We start from the raw sequence: 26,232 nt of genomic DNA, 5'->3' as shown, positions 1-26,232 counted from the left end.
TGAACCCTGCCATACTCGAAGCCAGCGATGATCTTACGAACTTGTCACATCTTAACGAGCCAGCCGGCATGTCCAGACATGGTCATTCCTCAACAATGCCCAGCTAACACATTGACAGTCCTTCAAGCCATCAGACTACGGTATTCGCAAAAGGAGATATACACATATAGCGGTATTGTTCTCATCGCCACCAATCCGTTTGCTCGGGTAGATTCCCTCTATGTGCCTGGCATGGTGCAAGTTTATGCGGGCAAGCAAAGGTCTTCTCAAGCGCCTCACCTGTTCGCTATCGCCGAGGAAGCTTTTGCGTAAGATGTTCTGGTTCCAGTCGTCCAGTCTACGTACTAAACGGTTTAGGGACATGTTACGGGATAACAAGAATCAGACCATCGTTGTCTCCGGAGAATCAGGAGCAGGCAAGACCGTCAGTGCCAAGTACATAATGAGGTATTTTGCAACTCGAGAATCGCCCGACCAACCAGGGAAACGAGCCAAGGGCATTGCGGATGCAATGAGCGAAACGGAGGAACAGATTCTTGCCACTAATCCTGTCATGGAGGCCTTCGGTAATGCCAAGACCACCAGGAATGACAACTCGTCTCGGTTTGGAAAATATATCGAAATTATGTTCGACACTAAGGCAGAGATCATTGGTGCAAAAATAAGGACCTACCTACTCGAACGCTCAAGATTGGTTTTTCAGCCATTGAAGGAAAGGAACTACCATATTTTCTACCAGCTGGTGGCTGGCGCTACAGAACCGGAGCGGCAGGAGTGGGGTTTGCTTCCAGTCGAACACTTTGACTACCTCAACCAGGGCGGCGCCCCAGTCATAGAAGGCGTTGACGACAAGGCAGACTTCGATGCGACCAGGCAATCATTGACAACGATAGGGGTCAGTCAAGATAAGCAGGCTCAGATATTTGGCCTACTCAGTGCCCTGCTTCATCTTGGGAATGTCAAGATTGCAGCCACAAGGACGGACTCGGTCCTCCCTTCCACTGAGACATCGCTCCTCCTGGCTTGCCAAATCCTTGGTGTCAATGCTGGTGAATTTGCAAAATGGACTGTCAAGAAACAGCTAATTACGAGAGGGGAAAGAATCATGTCAAATCTTACCCAGCAGCAAGCACTCGTCGTCCGGGATTCTGTTGCCAAGTTCATCTATTCCAGTCTATTTGATTGGTTAGTCGAAACCATCAACAATGGTCTCGCCACCGAGGAAGTTAGCAGAAGGGTCGCAACGTTCATCGGAGTCCTGGACATCTACGGATTTGAACATTTTGCTAAAAATTCTTTTGAACAATTCTGTATCAACTACGCCAACGAGAAATTACAGCAAGAGTTTAATCAGCATGTGTTCAAGCTGGAGCAAGAAGAGTATCTACGTGAGAAGATTGATTGGACTTTCATCGACTTTTCGGACAATCAGCCCTGCATTGATCTTATTGAGACCAAACTCGGAGTCCTTGCCTTGCTGGATGAAGAGTCAAGGCTACCGATGGGATCTGACGAGCAATTCGTAACGAAACTACACCACAACTTTGCGAACGAAAAATCGAAATACTATAAAAAGCCACGATTCGGCAAATCTGCCTTCACCGTATGCCATTACGCCGTTGACGTGACCTACGAATCGGATGGCTTTATTGAGAAGAACAGGGACACGGTACCAGATGAACACATGGAGGTCCTTCGCCTTTCCTCCAACGCATTCCTCGGCGAAGTCTTAGAGGCTGCTTCCATAGTCCGAGAGAAGGAATCTGCGACGGCGTCAAATGCAAAAGCCGTGTCAACTCCCAATCGAAGGGTGGGCGTCGCGGCCAATAGAAAGCCCACACTTGGAGGAATCTTCAAATCATCTCTCATTGAATTGATGCACACAATTAACTCAACGGAGGTGCACTATATTCGTTGCATCAAACCGAATGAGGGTAAAGAACCATGGAAATTCGAAGGCCCAATGGTCTTGAGCCAACTGCGAGCTTGCGGTGTGCTAGAAACTGTGAGGATCAGTTGCGCGGGGTATCCTACTCGATGGACGTACGAGGAGTTCGCAATGCGCTACTACATGCTGGTTCCCTCTCAGTCGTGGACTTCGGCTATCCGAGAGATGGCAAATGCCATTCTGAAGAAGGCACTCGGACAAGGCAGTAACAGAGGTCTTGACAAATACCAATTGGGACTTACCAAGATTTTTTTTCGTGCCGGCATGCTTGCCTTCCTCGAGAATCTACGGACAACAAAGCTCAACGAATGTGCCGTTATGATACAAAAGAATTTGCGCTGCAAATACTACAGAAGGAAGTACCTCGAGGCTCGAAAGTCTATTCTCCTTCTTCAGGCATGGACCCGAGGGTACCAAGCTCGTCAACGTGCGGAAGAAGTGCGCCAAATCAGAGCTGCGACAAGTATACAGAAAGTGTGGCGTGGCCACAAGGACAAAAAGCGGTTCAATGAAATACGTGGTAATATCATCATGCTCCAAGGAATGACCAAGGGATATCTTTGCAGGAGATATATCATGGAGACAAGAGTTGGCAATGCGGCTGTCACAATACAACGTGCATGGCGGACACGGCGACAATTGCGCTCGTGGAGGCAATATCGCAAGAAGGTTGTCATCATCCAAAGTCTATGGCGCGGCAAGCAGGCACGAGGGGGCTATAAAAAACTACGAGAGGAAGCTAGAGATCTCAAGCAGATATCGTACAAGCTGGAGAACAAGGTTGTCGAATTGACTCAGTCTTTGGGTGCTATGAAGCGCGAGAACAAGGCTTTGATAGCTCAAGTGGAAGGCTACGAGAATCAACTAAAGTCATGGAAGACACGACACAACACTCTCGAAAGCCGCTCGAAGGAGCTCCAAGTCGAGGCCAACCAAGCCGGCATCACGGCCGCTCGCCTGAATGCAATGGAAGAAGAGATGAAGAGATTGCAGCAAACATATGACGATTCAGCTGCGAATACAAAACGTTTGCAAGAAGAGGGGAGGAAGCTTCGAGAGTCGCTCCGGACCACCAACATGGAATTAGGAAATGCGAAGAAAGCTGGGAGTGACCACGAAAATGAAAAGATGTCGTTACGTCAACAGCTGGCCGACCTCCAAGACCAATTGGATCTTGCTAAGCGCGCCATCCCTATAAATGGCGAATTGACCAACGGACATGCCCCACAGCCTCAAATCAATGGCCTCATCAACCTCGTGTCTTCGAAGAAACCGAAGCGCAGGAGCGCTGGTGCGGAAAGGGCGGAGCCAGACCGTTTCAGCTCCGCTTATCATCCGCGTCCAAGCTCTATGGCCATCATGGGCACCAATGCCCACCGTGAGAACCTTTCCGGATCGAACTTCAGTCCTGTCCTAGACAACGTCGAATTTGAATTGGAGAATCTACTTTCAGATGAAGACGGGTTGAACGAGGAAGTCACCATGGGCCTGATCAAGAACTTGAAAATTCCGGCACCAAGCACAACACCTTCACCCACTGATAAAGAGGTCTTGTTCCCCGCCTACTTGATCAACCTAGTTACCTCTGAGATGTGGAATAACGGATTTGTCAAAGAGTCAGAACGATTCCTTGCTAACGTGATGCAATCTGTGCAGCAAGAGGTCATGCAACATGAAGGTGACGATGCTATCAACCCTGGCGCTTTCTGGCTCTCCAACGTTCACGAGATGCTCTCTTTTGTGTTTCTTGCAGAGGATTGGTACGAAGCGCAGAAGACCGACAACTACGAGTACGATCGGCTCCTAGAAATTGTGAAGCACGACTTGGAAAGTCTAGAATTCAACATCTATCATACCTGGATGAAAGTGCTCAAGAAAAAGCTGCAAAAGATGATAGTACCAGCAATCATCGAGTCGCAGTCTCTCCCGGGATTTGTCACGAGTGAGAGTAATAGATTTCTCGGCAAGCTCCTGCAATCCAACAATACGCCAGCATACAGTATGGACAACCTCTTGAGTCTACTGAACAACGCTTTCAAGGCTATGAAGGCCTACTACTTGGAGGATTCAATCATCACTCAGACGTTGACCGAGCTCTTGAGACTCGTCGGTGTAACAGCATTCAACGACCTGCTTATGCGCCGTAACTTCCTATCCTGGAAACGTGGCTTACAAATCAATTACAACATAACCCGTATCGAAGAATGGTGTAAAAGCCACGATATGCCCGAGGGCACCCTGCAACTCGAGCATCTCATGGTATGCGTGCCTGCTCCCACCTGAAGTATACTGCTAACCTTGTTTTAGCAAGCAACAAAATTATTGCAGCTCAAGAAGGCTACCTTGAATGACATCGAAATTATCCAAGACATATGTTGGATGTGAGTATTTTAGTCGCCGCTTGGCTGAATTTGTCGCTGACAGTGTTCACTCAGGCTGTCGCCGAATCAAATACAGAAGCTGCTCAATCAATACCTGGTAGCAGATTATGAACAACCGATCAACGGCGACATCATGAAAGCGGTGGCGTCGAGGGTAACCGAGAAAGGCGATGTGCTACTCCTGACGGCCGTGGACATGGAGGACAGCGGACCCTACGAGATCGCCGAGCCCCGGGTAATTACCGCTTTGGAGACTTACACGCCGTCTTGGCTGCAAACACCCCGCCTCAAGCGTTTGGCAGAGATCGTGTCAGCACAGGCGGTAGCTCAACAAGAGAGGCTAGAATTCGAAGTACCTGAGCCGCAAGACATTGGGGAAGAAAATGGCCTTGCGGAAGTCAGCGACGTGGAGCTGGAGGCAGGACCGGCGGCAGCAGAGGAGGAGGAGCGAGGCGGTCGAGGGATGTAGCGGAGACGCCTATGACGATACCCTTTCATCGATCTTCGTGTACCATATTTGGAGCATAGTGGTGCGATTGCCTGGCTTCGCGCGTTGGATTTAAGCGGGTGCTTGATGATGTTTGCATTTACGATGTTCTGTCAGATGCCGCGGCATTTTTGGCAGGCTGCACACTGCTAAGTACTATAAAGCGATGGCGATGGCGCAAGTGAAGATGGGTTTCAATGGGCGATAATTGGCATCGGGCCAGCATGATGGAGAGGATTGCCCGCTGGGATTGCTAGCGGCGCAGCTAGCGGCCCCGTTCCTCATGAGCGATGTATCTTACAAAATATATTATTGTACTACTATATTCATAGATGAATTGAATGTTGGTACAATCTGTAGAGAGGATTAGGAATGCGGATTAGTCTGAGTATTCAGACTCGCATTAGTGGGGTATCCTATGGCCAGCCCTACACTCGTTCCTCGCTTCGGGGGCCAATCATATCGCAAGCTCATTACGACATACCCCTCCTATAGAGTCTAAGTAGAAAACTATAAAATCGCTATATTAATCGTTATTAGTATATATAAAAGAATAAGATAGAGCTAAGTTAGAAAATCTTAAATTTATATATATAGTTAATTATAAATTCGTTAGATCTACGCTTTTTAATTAAATATCGCGAGTAGATAAATTAGCGTTCGTAATTATTAAAAATCTCTTTCTCTACTTTTAACCCTTTAATAACTTATACTATTTTCTATTAAAATTTCGAATTTTTTTTTTAAATTATAGTCTAAATCTTACGCTTTTTAATAATAATTTTTTTTTTAAAATATAATCTTATAATTATTAAAGCGTAAGAAATTTAAATATTACTTATTAAAGTTCGCTCGATAGCTTTAATTAAAAAATAGATATATATAATTTAATTTTAAAATAACTTTTTTATTTCTATTAAGATTTTAAGATTTTTTATTTAAATTATAGAATATAATATAAGCTTTTAGATAAAAAAAGAATTATTAAACTTAGTCTTATAGATATTTAAAGATAAAAAAATTAAATATCGCTTATTAAAGATTACTTATCAAAATTTACTCGATAGTCTCGATTTAAAAAAAAAATTATAAATTTAATTTATAGATCTTTACTCGTAATATATATCTTATTAGAATTATTCGACTATCGAGCGAACTTTAATAAATCTAAAAAGTTCCTTGATTTCCGCGGGTCCGTACCATAAGCACGATTTAGCACGATTTAGCCTATTTAGCAGACTTTGCCTATATTCAACCCTTTCCGCCGGTTCAAAACTATCCCAACCCTTTCCGCCAGTTCTATCAGTTTAGCAACTTCAAAAATTTTCAGCAACTTTAAAAATTTTGCACTCTAATATACTCTAAGTACTATTCTATATACATATAGCATAATATATATTATCAACAATATACGTATCATTATACGCCATATTAGAGCATCACCCACGCGACTAATTTCATTAAATCGTTTAATTCCGTAGCCAAATTTGAGTTGACGTTAATACTCGTTGTTATAGAACCTTACCGTCGTAACGTCGATTATTAGAACTTTTCTTTTTCATATATATTACTACTAAACTGATAGAACTAGCGGAAAAGATTAAAACAGTTGCTGAACCGGCGGAATTTAGACGGATTCTAATTAGATTTGCTAAACCGGCGGATAGCGTGTGAAAAGCAGACCATAGTTGCTGATTGGGCGGAATTTGGGCGGATTTAAATCAGATTTGCTGATCCGGCGGATTTTGTAATTTCCGCGACAAACGCGCGATCAGCAATTTCAAATTTTGCAGGAACTTTCAGATTTGCAGATGAAACTATTATAAATATAATAGAGCAGAAACGAAGAGGTAGGAGATGGCGCTATAATAGCGCCTTGACAGATACTACTTTCTAGTAGATTTCTCTATAAAATCTCAATTATCTTATATTTAACTTATAAATCCACTATAGTAATAGTAATTAATTTTCTACTACTATAATAATAATAGCAATACTAGATTACTATATAGTAAGCATTATATAATCACTTACTACGTACCACACTTCTAGTATATTAATAGTTCTTACTATATTAAAGATTTAGTTAGATTCTTAAATCCTTACCGCTTCCGCTATATTTCTTTCTATATTACGAGAATCTTAATTCTTTAATACGAGAATCTCGCTCCTTTCGAATTATTCTTTCTACGTTATAAAAATTCTAATTCTTTAATATAAGAATCTCGCTCCTTTCGCTATTATTCTTACTATATTATAAGAATCTCGAGAATCCTAATTCTTTAATACGAGAATCTTAAAAATTTTAATTCTTTAATTTGAGAATCTTAATTCTTTAAAATAAGAAAGCTATCGTTAAGCTAACTTTATTATTAATAAGAGATCTTATTAGTATTAATTATTAGATTTATAAATTTCTTATAGCGATAGATTAAGCCTATTATTACGAGATTTCCGAGTTTATTAAATACTCTATCGACTATATCGTTTAGAATTATAATTATTAACTAAAATAAATACTAGAATTATTAAAATACTTAAGAACGTTATTAATTAAATTCTCTACTTTTCTATATAGCTAATTTATAGATTAATCTACTTTTCGAAAAGTAGTTAAAACCTTTAATAATCGAATATATAACTTTTAAAGTAAGTCTAAGCTTATTTAATACTTTAGAAATTATAATTTATCTTTTATAGAGTTTATATCTTATATCTTATTAATAAATACTTCCTTTAAATTTATCTAATATTATTTTAAATTCTATTAAAAATATTAATTAAATTATTAGAATAATCTTAATAGAGAAGATAATCTATAAAAATTTAATTAGTTTAGCTATAATAGAAGACTAATTATAATAGAATATTAGTTTCTCATAATTATAATAAATAGCGTTATAAGAATTACTACGTAGTATTTCTAGTTAATTAAGCTTATAAAAATCGTCTAATAAGCTAAAATCTTTCGAAGCTATTATAGCAGAGAACGTTTCTAATTATATATATTAAAATCTTAATAATCTTAATTTCTTCGATTCTAGCTACGATAATAAATCTATTAATATTAAATTATTAATTAAGCATATCGATAAAGAAATATACTTTCGAGATATATATCTATTCGTAGAACGAGCTAAGGATCTTATTATTATTAAGAGTATTAATCTAATTCGAGAAAACTTATAGATAAACTTATATAAAACGATATTAAAATAATAAATGATAGAAATTTCTACTATCGAGAAACGTATTATTAAGTTTAATAATAGCGTTAAGAAATAAACTATCTTATTAACTACTAGATTTAAAAAATCTACTATAATAATAATTAATATTATACTTCGCGAGCGTTATATTATATATAACGTAATTTCTTATTATAAGTTATATAAGTATATTTAGAAGATTTTAAGATTAGCTAAGAACGTAGATATAACACTTATTAAGAATTAACTTAATATTATCTATAATAATATTAATCTCGAACTTTAATATAATATTAAGAAATCTAAGAATACTATAACTATAAATTTATTTCTTATAATTTTTAATAATTATAAATATAAATAATAGACTTATATTAATAGATATAAAAGAAATCTAAGTTTAGAAAGTATAGCTTCTAGATCTTTCTTCTAGATAAATTAATAATCTTATTTTTACGAAAGTAGACTTATAGAGTAATATAATTAATATAATAATTCATTTAATTATAAAGATTAATCGAGCTTTATTTAATTAAGTCTTCGATCTAATTATTAAATAGAGTATTAATTTCTATATCGATCTAAACTATAACCTTAATATTCTTCTTATTAAAACTCTTAAGCTTATTAGCTATAGTAGTCTTATTACTTAAGTTATCTAAATAGACTAATATAATTAAATTAACGCTTAAATAAAAATTAGCTAAGAGTTTTCCTATAATACCTTTAAATTACCGAGTTTATAAATAGATTAGATTTTTAACCTTAAGAATAGTAGTAGCCTCGTTCTTTTTAGCCCGCTTTTAATAATATAAATAAATTATTTTATTCTATTAGATTTTAATATAATTTAGAAAATCGCTTTTAATCTTAGTAATAGAGAGCTTATTAAGTATTCGAAGATATTATAAATAAAAACTTTAATAATAAGTATAAGAAATCTATGAGATTCTATTAGTATTATACTATAAAAGAATAATATCTAAATAAAACTTTCTAAAAAGCTTTATTCTCTAAGTATAAATCTTATAATAGTAATAATTATAATAATATATAGAATATATACTTTATAAATAAGAAAGTTAATTATATATATAATAAATATAAAGTATATTTTTTTTTAAGAAATAAATTTTTTAAGTATCTACGATTAAACTATTAGAAGATTATAAAAGTAAAATCTTCTAATACTACTATCGAAAAGATTTTTAAATCTAAAGAATTTAAAGTAAATTTTAATAAGTTTAAAGTACTTATAGTTAATAATATCTATATAAAAATAATTATTAAATTTATCGCTAAACTAAGTTATAATATTAAGTTTAAATATAATTTTAGAAATTAAAAGTATACTATTATAAAGATTAAATATACTCTAGATTCTAGAGTTAAGAAAAGCGAAGTTTTATCTAATTTCGACTATAGAGTAATATTAGAAGATTATACTTACTTATAAAAGTATATTTTTAATCTTAAGATTAAAAAAATAGCGTTCTCTTTATTAATTTAAGAAGTAGATAATAAGATTATTAGTATAGCTAAGTATACTAGCGTTACGATCTATATTAATAATATTATTAATAAATTCTAAAAAATAAAAATAGCTTATTTTATAATAAAGATATATATTATAAATAATTTTAAAGCTAATATTCTTATTAATATAGATATTATAACGCTATAAAAAATAATTATAAATCTAAACGCTTAGAGCGTTAGACTAGAAAAATATTAGAAATTAAAGATATTAATCGATATAATAATAAGAATTTAGTTTTATTTTAAGTATATTATTTATATTATAATTATAATTATTATAATATTAAATATAATCTTAAAAATATCTATCGCGTATAACGATACTATTTTTAAAGATAGAGATTTCTTATTTAAGCTAGATTATACTTAAGACTTTAAATCTATAAATAAGATTTTTACTTATATTATTAATTATATAATCTTACTAGCCGAAAAGATATAGTATAATATAAAATATTAATCTATTATATTATACTCTAATATAATATAGATTATTAAGATTTATATAATTTCATATCTAATATAATATGAAATCTTAGCGAGATATTTTACGATATGATATATCTGTGATATTATACCATGAAATAATATATATATAGAATATTTCGATTAGAATTTCTATATTTAGAAGTAGATATTCTAATTATTATTCTAATTAACAACTACGCTAAATTAATAAGATATAAAATTAAATATAATTATATTTTATTACTTTATATATATAAAAGAAAGCGAGCTATATCTACTAATAATAAGAAAAGCTTATCTTCCTCTAATGTCAGCCGCGCGAAATCTACTAGCACTTTATAATTAAAGCCGTTAACAATAATTTTATACGCCTATTACGTATTTTCGATATCGCTATCTAATATAAAATTATATATATTATAGTTATAGCCTTTCTACTAAATCGCCAATCTAGGAAAATTAATATATCTTTTAATATTCTCTCGAAAGTATCACAGCTTAATATAATAAGTTATATTCCTTTAAGCTATCTTCTCGCGATATATAAAAAAAAGATTAGATATAGAAAGTATATAAAAGTATATTTAATGATTCTAGAACGAATTAATAATACTTATAATAATAATTAGAATTAAGAATTAGATATACTCGAATAAGAGATAGCTTTACGCTATTTATATAATAGCGATAATAATAACTAAGATTAAAATATTAATTTAGATAGCGCAACTTTTATAGTAAACTTTTTATTACTATACGCTAGATTAATTATATATAAATAAAGATTTATAATTTTATCTTCTAGGCGTAATTACGCTTTAATATTTTAAGATTTCTATAATAATTCGATATTTATTAGCTAGCGCGTTAATATTATTATATCTAAACTACGATAACGCTTATCGTTAAATTCTATATCACGCTCTTAAGTAGTTTAAAAGATAAGATCTATTTAATTATTAGCGCGTATAATAGAATTATTCTTAACACTTATATCTTATTCAACTTCGATATTATTTATTTCCTCTTAATTCGAGCTTTTATCTTTATCTACGTATACGATAATTCGCATAATAAGCGAAACTTTAGACTTCTTCGCAATTACGCTCGCGTACTTTCTTTATATAATATTATTAAAATATAAATCTATTAAAACGATAATTAAAACTAGAAGCTATTTATCGCTTATCTATTATATCTTATCTAATTTATTTAAAAACTTACTTCTATTATAATAACGATATATTAATATACTTAATTTTATACTTTTTAATAATTATAGTATAGTTAATAGCTAAAATATTAATTTTCTTTACTTTCTTAATTAATTTCTTCTTAAATATAAATATATTTATTCGCTATCGCGATCTCTTAATATTTTTATTTTAATTAAACTTATTCTTTATTTTTCGTTTTAATTAAAAATCTAATCGCTATCTAATTAATCTATATTAAGACTCTTTAATATCGCTATTATTATTAGTATTTAATATTTATTATAGTAAATTATTAGACTTAATCTCTTTTACTTTAATTACTATAAAAAGATAAATTAGTAAATATATATAAAAGAATTAAAGGGCTTATATAAATATCTACGAATACTAAGCTATTCTTAATTTTAATTAAAGCTTATTTTATTAAAAAGTATATTAATTCTAGTAAGTATCGATATTAGAAATAAAGAGAATATATATCACGCGCTATTATAAGTATATTATTATAGAGTTCGACTTAAAGAATAATTATTTCTATAAAAATAGTAAGACTTAAAAATAAGAAAGTAAGAATAAAATATACGAAAATTTTAATAAGTTATAGTAGTTTAGCGCTAGCTAAATTAGATAAAAATAATTACTTACTAGCTCGCTCTCTTAAATCTTTTATCTTTTAATCTATATAAATTATAATAATAATTATAATTATTATAGAAATAGCTAAGATTATATTAGATAATAGCGCTTAATAAACGTAATTCGCTTAAGCTTAAATCTTTAAAATTAAAGAGAAAGTATTTTATTAATATCTAATTTAAGCTAGATAATATAAAGTAATCTAAAAATTTAGTATACGCGATAGATATCTAAGCTTTCCTTTCACTCTTCTTTCTCTCTAAAATTTTCTTTTTTACATTAACCCTTCTTATTATTAGACTATCTTCTTTATATATTAAACTTCTATTTAAATAATTTAATATTATTATAATAATATTAAAAGTATAATATAGCTATTAAGTCGTATATTTATTCTTTATTTTTTAATAATTTTAAGCTAATATATAGATAGACTACGCGAAGAGCTTAACTTATATATACTTAATCTATTATTAATAACTCTTTAAAAAAGCTAATACTATTCTAGAGTGCTAAACGTAGTATTAAAATAAAGTCTTTATTAGATATTATTATCGCTTTAATCGCTATTATCGCCGCTTTAATAGATATCGCCTCTACTTTAATAGATATCGCCTTTACTTTAAAAGTATTAAAGCGTTAATAGAAATTAGATAATATATTCTTTTAGTTATTATTATATTTATTATATATAACTAACGCGAGCTATAACTTAAGCTTTACGCGAGATTCATCGCTATTAAAAGTTAATTAATCTTATAATCTTAAAGCTCTCCTTTTAACGCCTAGTTCGTTAGATTATATTTAATTAAAATCTATTAAAGCGCTATTATATTTAAAGATTCGCTTTTAAAGTATTATATAAGATAATAGAAGTTTTTCTAATTTATTAGTTTAAGAGTAAGTCTTTTATTATTACGCTTTATAATTAGCTCTAATAATCTCTATTTAAATAGATATTTACCTTTATATAATATATAAAAAGCGAGTTATATTATAGAAAAAGAATTTAAATCTCGCGATTATCTTAGCTAAGTCGTTTAAAGTAAAGAGAAGAGTATATTTATCTTTAATTATTAAATTAATTAATTATTATATACATCTGCAAATCTGAAAAGTTTCTACAAAATTTGAAATTGCTAATCGCGCGTTTATCGCGGAAATTATAAAATCCGTCGAATTAGTAAATCTGATTAGAATTCGCTTAAATTCCGCCGGTTCAGTAATTATCTTAATCTTTTCTATTAGTTCTATTAGTTTAATAGTAATATATATAAAAAAGAAAAGTTCTAATAATCGACGTTGCGATGATAAGATTCTACGATAATAAGTATTAACGTTAATTTAAATTTGACTATAGAATTAAATAATTTAATAAAATTAATCGCGTAGATAATACTTTGATATGGCGTATAATAATACGTATATTAAATGATAATATATATTAATATCATATATATATAGAATAGTACTTACTTAGAGTATATTAGAGTGCATTACGCAAAATTTTTAAAGTTGCTAAAAAATTTTTAAAGTTGCTAAACTAATAGAACTGGCGAAAAGAGTTAAATATAGATAAAGTCTACTTAATAGACTAAATCGTACTAAATCGTACTTATGGTGCGGACTCGGCGGAAATCGTACGAAAAGAAACTTTTTAGATTTGTAGATATATATAATTATAAGATATAATTATATATTATTAATTACTCTAATAATTATAAGAAGTATAAGAGAAATAAAATTATATAATTAAGTATTTATAAACTTTTCTCTTCTAAGTATTTATTTTAATTTAGAGTTTAATCGCTATCTAATTAAAAAAAGAGTAAGATATAAGAAGTATATAAAAGTATATTTAATAATTCTAGAATAAATTAATAATATCTATAATAATAATTAGAATTAAGAATTAGATATACTCGAATAAGAGATAGCTTTATATTATTTATATAATAGTAAGAGTAGTAATTAAAGTTAAAATATTAATCTAGATAGCGTAGTTTTCGTAGTAGATTTTTTATTATTATATATTAAATTAATTATATATTAATAAAGATTTATAATTTTATCTTCTAGATGTAATTGTATTTAATATTTTAAAATTTCTATAATAGCTCGATACTAATTAATTAGTATGTTAATATTATTATATCTAAACTATAATAAAGCTTATTATTAAATTTTATATCACGCTTTTAAGTAGCTTAAAAGATAAAATCTATTTAATTATTAACGCGTATAATAGAATTATTTTTAATACTTATATCTTATTTAACTTCGATATTATTTATACTCTTATAATCTAAGCTCTTATCTTTATCTATATATATAATAATTTATATAAAGAATAAAACTCTAGACTTTCTCTAAATTACGCTTATATACTTTTTTTATATAATACTATTAAAATATAAATCTATTTATTAGAATAATAACTAGACTTAGAAACTACTTATCGCTTATCTATTATATTTTATCTAATCTATTTAAAAGCTTACTTCTATTTTTCTATTAAGTCTATTAATTAGATTAAAGTTTATATTTTATTTTTATATAAATATCTAATCGCGTATTAAATAATATCTTATTATTTAAGACTTTTAAATATAATCTAACTAAGAAAAGAATCTATTATATAAAGAATTATAAATCGTAATATATATTTTTATAGCGATAGAGAATTCTAATTATCTTTCTAATTATTATTATTTAAAGATAATTATAATAGTAAAAAATACTCGTATTCTTATTTCTAGTCTAGAATTAGAATTATATAATTAACTTATTAAAGTTTTAGACTTAGATAATCTATACTTTTATAGAAATACTTAGATCGCTTAAGTATATTAGCGATATTTTTATATATTAATTTAATACTAATAAGCTTAAAAGCCTCTTATATCTCTTCGCTCGTCTTATTAAATATAAATTTATATCTTATTATATTATAATTCTTAGATTACTATCTAGTCGATTTTAATAGTAATATCTATTCTTTTTTATTCTTAAGCGCCTATATTATATAATTTCTAAAAACTATATATTTTATTTTAATAAAAAATATATATAAAGAAAAAAGATAATAAACTTTTTTAGACTTTATAATCGAAGATAATTAATAAGTAAATTTAATATAAATAAGATTAGTATATAAATAACGAGTCTATTTAAATATAGATTAGAATATTAAAATTAAAATTAATATAGAAAAAAACTTACATTAATAAATATTATTTTAGCGATTCTTTTTTAAGAAAATTTTTATAAATTATATAAGACTTTTACGTAATAAGAATAAATATTCTTTTAAAAGTTTATTATATCTTCGAAAATTCCTAGATATTTAATCTTCTTTCTAATAGATTTAATTATAATTTATTATATTTATTATTATAGTAAGAAGATATCGATAAATACTTCGATTTTTTATACTTATATCTTTTCTACTAACATTATTAAAAAATTTATATCCTCTAAAAGAAGTTAAGAATTTTTAAATCGCTTAATCTTTTAATTAATAATATTTAATTATATATTAATAATTATATCTTTATCTTCTTTCTTTATATTAAGTTACTTATCGCGCTCTATATTAATATTCTTAGTAAAATCTAAAATCGAAATTATATCTAGCGAATCTAATCGTTTATAGAGTTTATTATCTTCGATATAATATATAAAATATTATATATAAATACTAGTTATAATATTAGAAAGATATTAGAATAATTATAATAATAATTAGAATTTATAATAAGTATATTAATTATATATAATATATTCGATAATTCTCTCTTCTATTTTCTTCTTTTTCTTAGAAATAGCTATTTAATATTTAAAGAAAATTAGAAGTTTTTTTTTAGCTATAGATTTCGCTATCGTATTTATATTATTCTATTTTCTTAAGATTACTCTTAATAATTCGTATATATTTAGACTTATTAAATATTAGCGCGATTTTACTATATTCTTATTTTTAAAATATTTATCTACTATTTTTCGCACCTTACTATTATTTAAGTTTTTAGAATATTCTTATTTCTTTAGAGGTAATATAATAGAGCGAATTAAAGTTATTATCTTTATTAATAATATTAGCTTTTATAATATTAAGAAATAATAAAAAATATATAAATTTATTTATTTAATTAAACTCTTATTTAAGATAGTTATAACGATAATTTTTATATAAAAAGCTTATTATAAGATATTAAAGAATATATTATAAAGAGTATATTAATATTATAATAGAAATAATAAGAAAATTTAAGTAGAATTATATTATTATAAAAGGTAATATAATTAGAAAAAGTATTAGAAAAGACTAAAATATAAGAAAATTTAAGAATACGCTATTAAAAAAACAGGCTAGTTTACTAGCGCGTTTTCGTATTTTTTTAAAATCTTATTTATAAAAATATTCGATACTAATTTTTAATATTATAAAGCTAGATTTTAATCGAATTTTTTTAAATTTGATAATCTAACTAGAATAGTTAAGGATTATTATCGATAATAAATTTTTCTTAGCTTTTATATAATAATAGATATCTATTTTAAGCTTCTAAAAATTTAGATTTAAGAATCTTATAAGATAAATTTATCTTTTTTAAGATTTTATTTTATACTTTTAATTTATTATATATATTTTCTTTTTCAAAGAATTATTAGAAAGATAATTAGAATATTAGTTAGATCGCTTACTTTTAGAATATTACTTATTTTATATTTATATTTAAAAAGATATAATAATAAATATAGATATTTTTAATTAAGAATTTTTATTAATAAACTCTTAACTAGCTATCTAATTTCTTAATTCTAAAAAAATATTAAGTTAATTAAAAGATTCTAAAAGTAATAAATTAGAAAGTTCTTAAAGTAATTAATTAGAAAGTTCTAGAGATATTTAATTAGAAAGTTCTAGAAGTAATTAGCTAGAAAGTTCTAGAGATAATTAATTAGAAAGTTTTAGAAGTAATAAATTATAAAGTTTTAGAAGTAGTTAATTAATAGATTTAGATAATAGTTTATTAATAAATTTAATTATATTAGAAGAAGAAGAAGTAGACTTTACTACGAAAAAAGCTTAAGATTAAAAACTTCTAATATATAATAAGAATAATAATATTATAACTTAGCGATAAGTTTTATAACGAATCTATATAAGTCTATTAATTTTAATATATAAATAATTAATATAATTAGAAGAAGAAGAAATAATTCTTATAATTCTAATTATTATAATAAAAAAGAGTTTAGATATAATCTTCTCTTTTCTAATTATTATTTTAATTATCTAACTTTCTAAATTAGATAGATTTAGAAATATATTAAAAAGAATAAAGAGTTAATATATATATTCGATAACGATATATCTAGCGATAATAATAATACTCTATTTTAAGATTAAGCTATCTTTTAATCTCGAGATATTATTTATAAAGATAGAAATTTTAGTAATATATATAGTAAAAATATTAAAATTATAATAGTTAAAAGACGTCTATCTACGCGTAAGTTATTAAAAAAGAATAAATATAATAAGAAACTTAGAAAGAGAAGATTTAATATATTTTTTACGGCGGTTATAATAGATAAAATAGTATTTTAAGTATTATTAATAGTAAAAGTAGCTAGAAAGTTAAGTAATAAGACTTTTAGAAAATCTATTATAAGTGAAAAGAGTATAGATAAAGAAAAAAGCGTCGCTAGTTATATATTTAAAGTAAGGAAATTATATAGATTCTATCTAGATAGTAAGTTTAGCTTTATATATATTTCTAATTATCTTTCTAATTATAGCCTACTAGCTATTACTCTTCGCGAAATTAAATACTTTTAAAAATCGATTACGCTATTAATTTTAAAAGCTTTATTTTAAAGACTCGTTTAAGAAATTTTATTAAGTATAAGAAATAATATTAAGTATCGTTAATAAAGTTCTATTATTAAGGCGATATGAAAGACGATAGAATCTTTTCTATCTAATAATTTTTTAAATAAGACTTTTTATTATCTTTATATGAAATTCGTTAATAATAGAATATAAATACTTAATTATTAGTAATTTATAATAAACGCGTAATATTATAAATTAAGAATATACTACTTTTATATAAGCTTTTAAAATTATATAATATTAAGCTATATATAAGTATAAAGATAGATTAAAAGCTTATAATTTAATTTAGATAGACTATTAAACTATTATAAGTAATAAAATAAAAAACTTTATAATTAAATTATCGACTTTTTTTAATTTATAATATAACTCTTAATTATAATATTACTTATAAGATTATATTCTACTTCGAATTCTAGTTATCTTTAAAATTAATATTATATAATAATATATTTAATTTATAATTTAAAAGATTTATATTATACTAAAGAATTAATAATTTTTATTATTATAAAATTATTTATATTATAATTATAATTTTAATATAAATATATATTATATTTTCTTATCTAATTATTAATAATTATATATTTTTATAAATTCTTATTATTATCTTAAAAAATAAAAGATTTTATTAAAGTCTATATATATTTAATTATTATATTAATCCTCGACTTAGAATTCTAATTATCTTTATAATTAATATTATATAAAATCATTAATTTATAATTCTAAAAAATTATATTATATTAAAAAATTAAAATAAGTTATTATTATAAAATTATTTATATTATAATAATAGTTTTAATATAGAAGTATATTTATTATATTTACTTATTTAATTAATAAATACTATATTTATATAATAGATTCTTATTATTATCTTAGAAAATAAAAGATTTTAATTAAAATCTATTAGATATTTATTTATTATATTAATTTTAGATTTATATTCGACTTAGAATTCTAATTATCTTTATAATTAATACTATATAAAGTATTTAATTTATACTTTTAGAAAATTATATTATATTAAAAATTATATTCTATTAAATTATAAAAAGAATCTATTATTATAAAATTATAAGTATTATAAGTATAGTTTAAATATCTTATTTTCTTATTTAATTAATAAGTATTATATTTAATAATAGATTTCTATTATTATCTTAAAAAATAAAAGATTCTATTAAAATTTATAAGATATTATATTTTTTATAAGTAAAGACTTATAAATTAAATTTATAATTATTTTTTTAATTAAGGCTATCGAGTAAATAGGTAAATAATCTTTAATAAGCGAACTTTAATAAGCGAGTTATTCGGCTATCGAGCGAACTTTAATAAGTAATATTTAAATTCCTTACGCTTTAATAATTATTAGATTAAATTTAGAAATTCTTTTTTTATCTAAAAGTTCTTATTTCGTTCTATAATTTTAGAAAGAAATTTTAAAATTTTAATAGAAAATAAAAAAGTTATTTTAAAATTAAATAATATATATTTATTTTTTAATTAGGGCTATCTAACTACATTTTTTTTATAATTATAAATACTAATTTATTTACTCGCGATAATTTAATTAATCTAATTAAAAAGCGTAGTAATTCTAAATTTATAATTAATTATATATATAAATTTAAGATTTTTAAGCTTAGCTCTATCTTATTCTATTATATATACTAATAAAATTAATTACTAATTGCTAATTAACTTATTAATATATAATTAAACTTATAAACTTTTCTTTAGATTTAAACTTAAATTCTTCTTTAAATTTTTTATTATATCTATTTTATTCTTCTTTATCTAAAAACCTTACAATTTTATAATATTAATTATTATCTTAAGTTTTACGCGAGCACTACGAATTAAGATAAAAATAATAAACTTTTTATATACTACTTCTTTCTTTTTTTTTTTTTTTTTTATTTATTATAATATTATAATAATTAGAAAAATAATTAGAAAGATACTTAGAAGTTATATCCTATTTTCTTCTTATAGAGTATCTTTTAAATACTATCATTTATAAGTCTAGTAGATATATATATTATAAAACTAACGTAATAGTAATTTTATATAGCGAGAAGATAAATAATAATAGAATTATAAATAATCTATTATTAAAAGTAAAAGATAAAATTCTCTATTATTATAAAGTGAAATTAAATTTATAATTTTAATTATATATATAGAAGTAGATGATATAAATAATCTTTAGCGAATACTTCGCGATAATAGTCTTTTAGCTAAATTCTTCTTATTTTTATCGCTATTAAAATCTCGTAGTTATTTAATTAATATTAAAAATCGTAAGCGTAAAGCGATAAAAGAGCTCTCTTAGAATTCTTATATTATTAAATTCTATTAATATATAATAACTCTCGAAGTATATAATCTACTTAGAGCTCGATTATAAAAAGTATATAATATTAATCTTAATGCGATATTAATTATAAGAGATAAAGTTAAAAATATAGATAGATTTAAAAATATAAGTTTAAAGAAGTAGAAAAAGATATTATAAGAGATTAAAGATATATACTTCTATAAATAATAAGATCGACTATATTATAGTATTATTAGATATTAATATATATAATTTTTTTATTTAATATTCTAAAGGGAAAGTATATATCTATATTAGCTATATAATTAAGTCTAGATAATTAAAAATAGAAAAGTATTATTAATAATAATAAGAGTATAACCTTATAATAAAAAGATTTAATAGAGAAGAAAATATTAAATAATTCTATCTATCTTATAATTTTAAGATAAATAAAAAAAGAGAAAGAATAAGAGATAAGTATATTATTAGGAAATAACTTAAAGTTATTAATTAGATTATTTAATATAATCGAATAATCTTATAAATAGAGATTATTTCTTATCTTTATAATAATTTAAAAGTTTTAATAGAGAGCTTATTAATCTCTACGAGTGAAAATAACGTATATCGACTCTTATAACTACGAATCTTATTATATAATTAAGATATATAAGTATAGAGGTTTTACGATATAAGACTATTCTTCTAAGATTAATTATAAAATACGCTATTATTATTTCTCGCGTATATAAAATTATTAACTTATAATTTTTAGATTAGAAAAATATATAGTTATATATAAACGGATTCTATAGTAAATACTCTTTTTATTTATTACTCTCTTTTTAATAAAAGTATATTAAAAATTATCTAGACTAATTAATTAAAATTTAATTTATTATCTTTATATATTTATTTTAATAAGATCGAGTATATAGTATAAAGGAATTTGATAATATAGTAATTTAATATAAATAATAATAATTTTCTAGATTTACTAGGCTCGACTAAATAATAGTTAAAGAATTATAACTATACGCTAAATAAATAAAAGTTAAATAAAGATAATAATAAGATAAAAGAGATTTTTCGAATAATAGTTAATAACTATAATAGCAAGATTTCAAATCGTTTTTTATTCTTATTATTAAGATATAAATACTTAGATATAAGAGCTTAAAAGAAGAGATTATAATAGATTTCGCTATCTATTAATTAGAAAAATACTTAGAATTTTATAATATAAATTTTTTTCTCTTATATCGAACGCTAATTCTTAGAGTCTATAAATCTTTTTTAAGATAATTAAGAGATAGTAGACTTATTAATATATTATTTAATAGCTCTTTATCGTTAATCTCTCGATTCTTTATAAAAGCTATTTCTTATACTTAATAATAGCGAAGCGATAACTTTATACTATTAAGTTTTCAGCCGTTTATATTATCTATCTTATAAGCCTCTTTAATATTTCTATTAAGAGTTATAGTTAATTTTAAAATATAATTCTTTTTAATTATAATATCTTTTTTATATGGCGAGTACTTTCTATTTATAAGTATATCTAAAAATAAATAGTACTTCTTAATTAAGGTTTATATCTTAAATATTTATATTCGTTAAATATACGTTTTTCTTCGAACCTTTCTTCTTATTAGCTTTAATATTTTTATTAAATTTACTCTTATCTTTCTTTCTTAACTTTTTAACTTTTTCTTCTTTAATCTTATAAATAATATCTTAAATTCCCGCTATTATATTAAATTCTTACTTCTAATTTAATTTATATTAAATTTATTTACGACTATTATTTAGCTTACGATACTATAAGATCTAAGAATCTAAGATCTTATTTTATACTTTCGATATATATATATAATTAATATTATCGCTTAAGATTCTTTATTAAAATAATTATCGTTATATCTTAAGCGTTTCTTTACTCGCTTATATTTAATACTTCTTTCTCCTCTTATACGCGTAATAGATATAATTAATTCTACAATTTAGATCTCGAATCTTAAACTTCGTATAGAGCTAAAATAATACTTTATAGTAATTAAGTATAAATTTCTAATTTTCGATATTTAATTAGATTTTAAGTATACTTTTATTAATTAGAAAGAAATATTTATTAATTAATCTTTACTCTCGATATTTTTATCTTATTAAATATCTTTATAGATAAAGCTATCGACGATATAAGAATATAGAGATAATAGAAATTTTATACTCTTATAGATTATCTTAATAAGCTTTTATAAAAAAAATCTATATTTATAAATTATTTGAATTTTTATTTGATTTATAAGCGCATTTTATAGTTTAACTATATTTTATTTATATAGATTAATATTAAGTATTATCTCTTTCTTAGTAATCTTCTTATTAATAATATAAATTATATTTAGATTCTTACTTTTAATCTAGTTTATATTAAGATTATTTATAATTATTATTTAACTTATAATACTTTAAAGTTTGAGAATTCGAGATTTTATATTTCGTATTAGAATTATTAGCTATATATCTATTTAAATAAAAAGTTCTCGCTAATAAAGAGGATATAAAAAGATTATTATTAGAAGAATAAATTTATATATTTTTCGGTAATTAGAAAGATAATTAGAATTCTATTCTATATTAAGTATCTTAACCCTCTTCTATCTAAATAAAGTACTTTTAATTATCTTATTCTTATTATTTATATACATCTACAAATCTAAAAAGTTCCTTTCCGCACGATTTCCGCCGGGTCCGCACCATAAGCACGATTTAGCACGATTTAGCCTATTAAGCAGACTTTGCCTATGTTTAACCCTTTCCGCCAATTCTACCAGTTTAGCAACTTCAAAAAATTTTCAGCAACTTTAAAAATTTTGCGTAATGCACTCTAATACACTCTAAGTACTATTCTACATACATATGATATTAATATATATCATCATCAACATGCGTATCATTATATATGCGTATCATTATACGCTATACCAGAGCATCACCCACGCGACTAATTTTATTAAATCATTCAATTCCGTAGCCAAATTTGAGTTAACGTTAATACTCGTCGCCGTAGAACCTTGCCATCGCAACGTCGATCATTAGAACTTTTCTTTTTTTATGCGTATTGCTACTAAACTGATAGAACTAGCGGAAAAGATTAGAACAGTTACTGAACCGGCGGAATTTGGGTAGATTCTAATCAGATTTGCTAATCCGGCGGATTTTGTGATTTCCGCGATAAACGCGCGATCAGCAATTTCAAATTTTGCAGGAACTTTTCAGATTTGCAGATGTACTTTCTTTTATTATATATTAACGTATTATTTATATAAGCTCTATATTCTTAATTATTAATATAACTCTTTTATTATAAATAGCGTAGAGATTATTAATTATATAATTTATTAATAGAATAACGACTTAATAGAAAGCTAATATATGATAAAATTTCGATATTAAAGTCGCTTTAATAGCTTTTTATAACGTATTTAATATAGAAGTCTAAATTTATATAATACGATAAGATAATAATATTATATTAATAATCTCTTATATTATATAGGCGAAAGATCTTTTTAAAAGAAATAAATTAGTTAATTTCTAATATCTTTTAATCTCTCGTAAAGTAATAGCTAAAATATTATTAATTATATATATATATTACTTATTAATATATTATATTATTATACTTACTTTCTTACTTTTAATATTAATTTTTAGTCTTTATAAGTAAAGACCTTAATATACTCTTTTTTGTGATTTTTATATCGAGAGCGCGAATAACTAGAGACTTACTCTATTCGATTTTTTTCGTAATTATCTTTTTATAACTAAAAGACTTTAAGATTTTCTTTTAACTTAAAGTCTTAATATAAAGATTAAATAAACGATTATCTAACTAATTATTTATATTATTAAAAAGATTATTAAGATTTATATTATTTTTTAAATAGATTAATTTAGTATATAGATTAACGTTATTATCTCTATATAATAATAATATAATAAAATCGCTATTAGAATTAATAATTATTAATAATATATTATTATTAAATTAAATTAAGGCGAATAAGATAAAATAGTTATAATATAAAATATTAATAAGAAAAAATATTTAAGATACTAAAAAAGAAAGAAAGAGAGAATTTCTATTTATAGCTTTAATATTTTAAAATCTATCTAGCGTTATACTAGCGAAGCCTATTAAATTTAATTTATTAAATTACGCTATATAATATAATATTTATACTTTTAATTATTATTATAATTATACTAATTAATTTTAAAGAAACTAATTTTTTAATTAGAAGATTTATATCTAGATATTTAATAACTATATATTAAAATATACTTATTTTAAATTCTAAATATAAATATCTTTACTTTTAGATGAGATAAAAAAACTATAGATTTAGAACTAGATATTGCTAAGGGTTATCTACTATTTTCTATTATATTTTAACTATTTACGATTATTAATATACTCGTTAATAAGAAAGACGTACTATTATTATATAAATTTGGTCGCGATATTAATAGTAATTATAGAAATTAAAGTTATTAGATATAGAGATACCCGCTAATAAGAAAGGCGTATTATTATTATATAAATTTAATCGCGATATTAATAGTAACTATAAGAACTAAAGTTATCGAATATAAGAATACTCGCTAATAAGAAAGATATACTATTACTATATAAATTTAATCGCGATATTAATAGTAATTATAAAAATTAAAGCTATCGAATATAAAAATACTCGCTAATAAGAAAGATATATTATTATTATATAAATTTAATCGCGATATTAGTAATAATTATAGAAACTAAAGCTATTAGATATAGAAATATAATCTTTAATTTAGTATAGATTTTAGAATAAAAAGCCTCTTTTATTAAAGTAGTAATATTTTTATAAATATATATCTATATTTAAATCGATTTAAGAAGTTTTATTCTATAAATATAAAATATATAAAGTTATTAGATTAAGTATAATAGCTAAATATTATTAATTAAGTATAATAAGTAGAATAATAATTAGAATATCTTATTTTTAATTTAGAATAGTTTTCCTTTTATTTATTATATATTTTCTTTTTATAAAAACTATATCTAGACTTTAATAATATTATATTATTATTTATAAGCTTATATCTTATTATAATTATCTAAGAAGTTATATATCTTTTAATTATAAAGTAATTCTTTTTATATAAAATATATATAATTAAGCCACTAGATATTAGTTAGTAATTTTCTTTATTTATAATTATTAAAGAGTAAGTTATATTATTAAAATTACTCGCTAATTTTATCTTTATAACTTCTTAAAGTATTTATAATATAGAGATTTAAATTCGAAGCGAATTAATCGATTTTAAAGCTATATAAATTAAGATCTTCTTTATTACTTAAGTAAATACGATTTAAAAAATAATTAAATTTATTAATCTCTACTATTCGTGGATTTTCTTTAATATATAAGCTTTTAAATCTAATTAATAATAATATAATTAACGCGTATAATTAATTTATTATCTAGTTTAGATATATATAATCGATATAATTACGCACTTTTCTTATTTATAGCTATACTTTTTAAACTTCGCGTATAATCTTCTAATCTTCGCCTTCGCGAAGTCTTATTTTTACTTCACTTTAATAATTTAGACGAGTCTAAATTAGTAATTAATAAATTATTAATAATTTTTTAAGCTTTCGCGATTATCGAGTTAATAGCTTTAATAGATAATAATACTATATATTAATAAACTATAATTAATATTATAATTAATTATCGTATTAAGAGATATAGCGCTATTAGATATATACTTACTTTATAAAAATAATATTATTAATCTAATTTAACTATAAGATATAAAGAAAATAATTTTATTTTTTTTAAATATAGATAGTATTATAATAAACGAGTATATTATAATATAAATACTATAATAATAAAAAGTATTTTTAAAAAAGAAGAGAGTAGATTAGAAAAGAATAATACTAAGTATTTATTATTAAGCTAACTAATATTATATAATTAAAATCTTATTAGAATAAAATATTATTTAAAGATAGATTAAATCTAAATATT

The 26,232-nt window shown here is 24.6% G+C and overlaps 1 protein-coding gene across 1 annotated transcript; it reads left to right on the top strand.

The window, feature by feature from the left end:
- Window positions 1-78: 78 nt before the first annotated feature.
- On the top strand, window positions 79-4,798 carry HO173_000305 (uncharacterized protein; the record flags this gene model as incomplete). Its single annotated transcript, XM_037302255.1, has 4 exons — window positions 79-308; window positions 358-4,207; window positions 4,256-4,329; window positions 4,384-4,798. The coding sequence occupies 4 exons, from the start codon at window positions 79-81 to the stop codon at window positions 4,796-4,798; spliced, it is 4,569 nt and encodes a 1,522-aa protein (XP_037170834.1).
- Window positions 4,799-26,232: the final 21,434 nt, after the last annotated feature.

This window comes from Letharia columbiana, assembly GCF_014066305.1.
Source record: "Letharia columbiana isolate WasteWater2 chromosome Unknown Sc0000000_s0, whole genome shotgun sequence".
NCBI classification, from domain to species: Eukaryota; Fungi; Ascomycota; class Lecanoromycetes; order Lecanorales; family Parmeliaceae; genus Letharia; species Letharia columbiana.
Note: the sequence above shows the minus strand (reverse complement) of the source record. Positions and strands in the feature narration are given on the sequence as shown.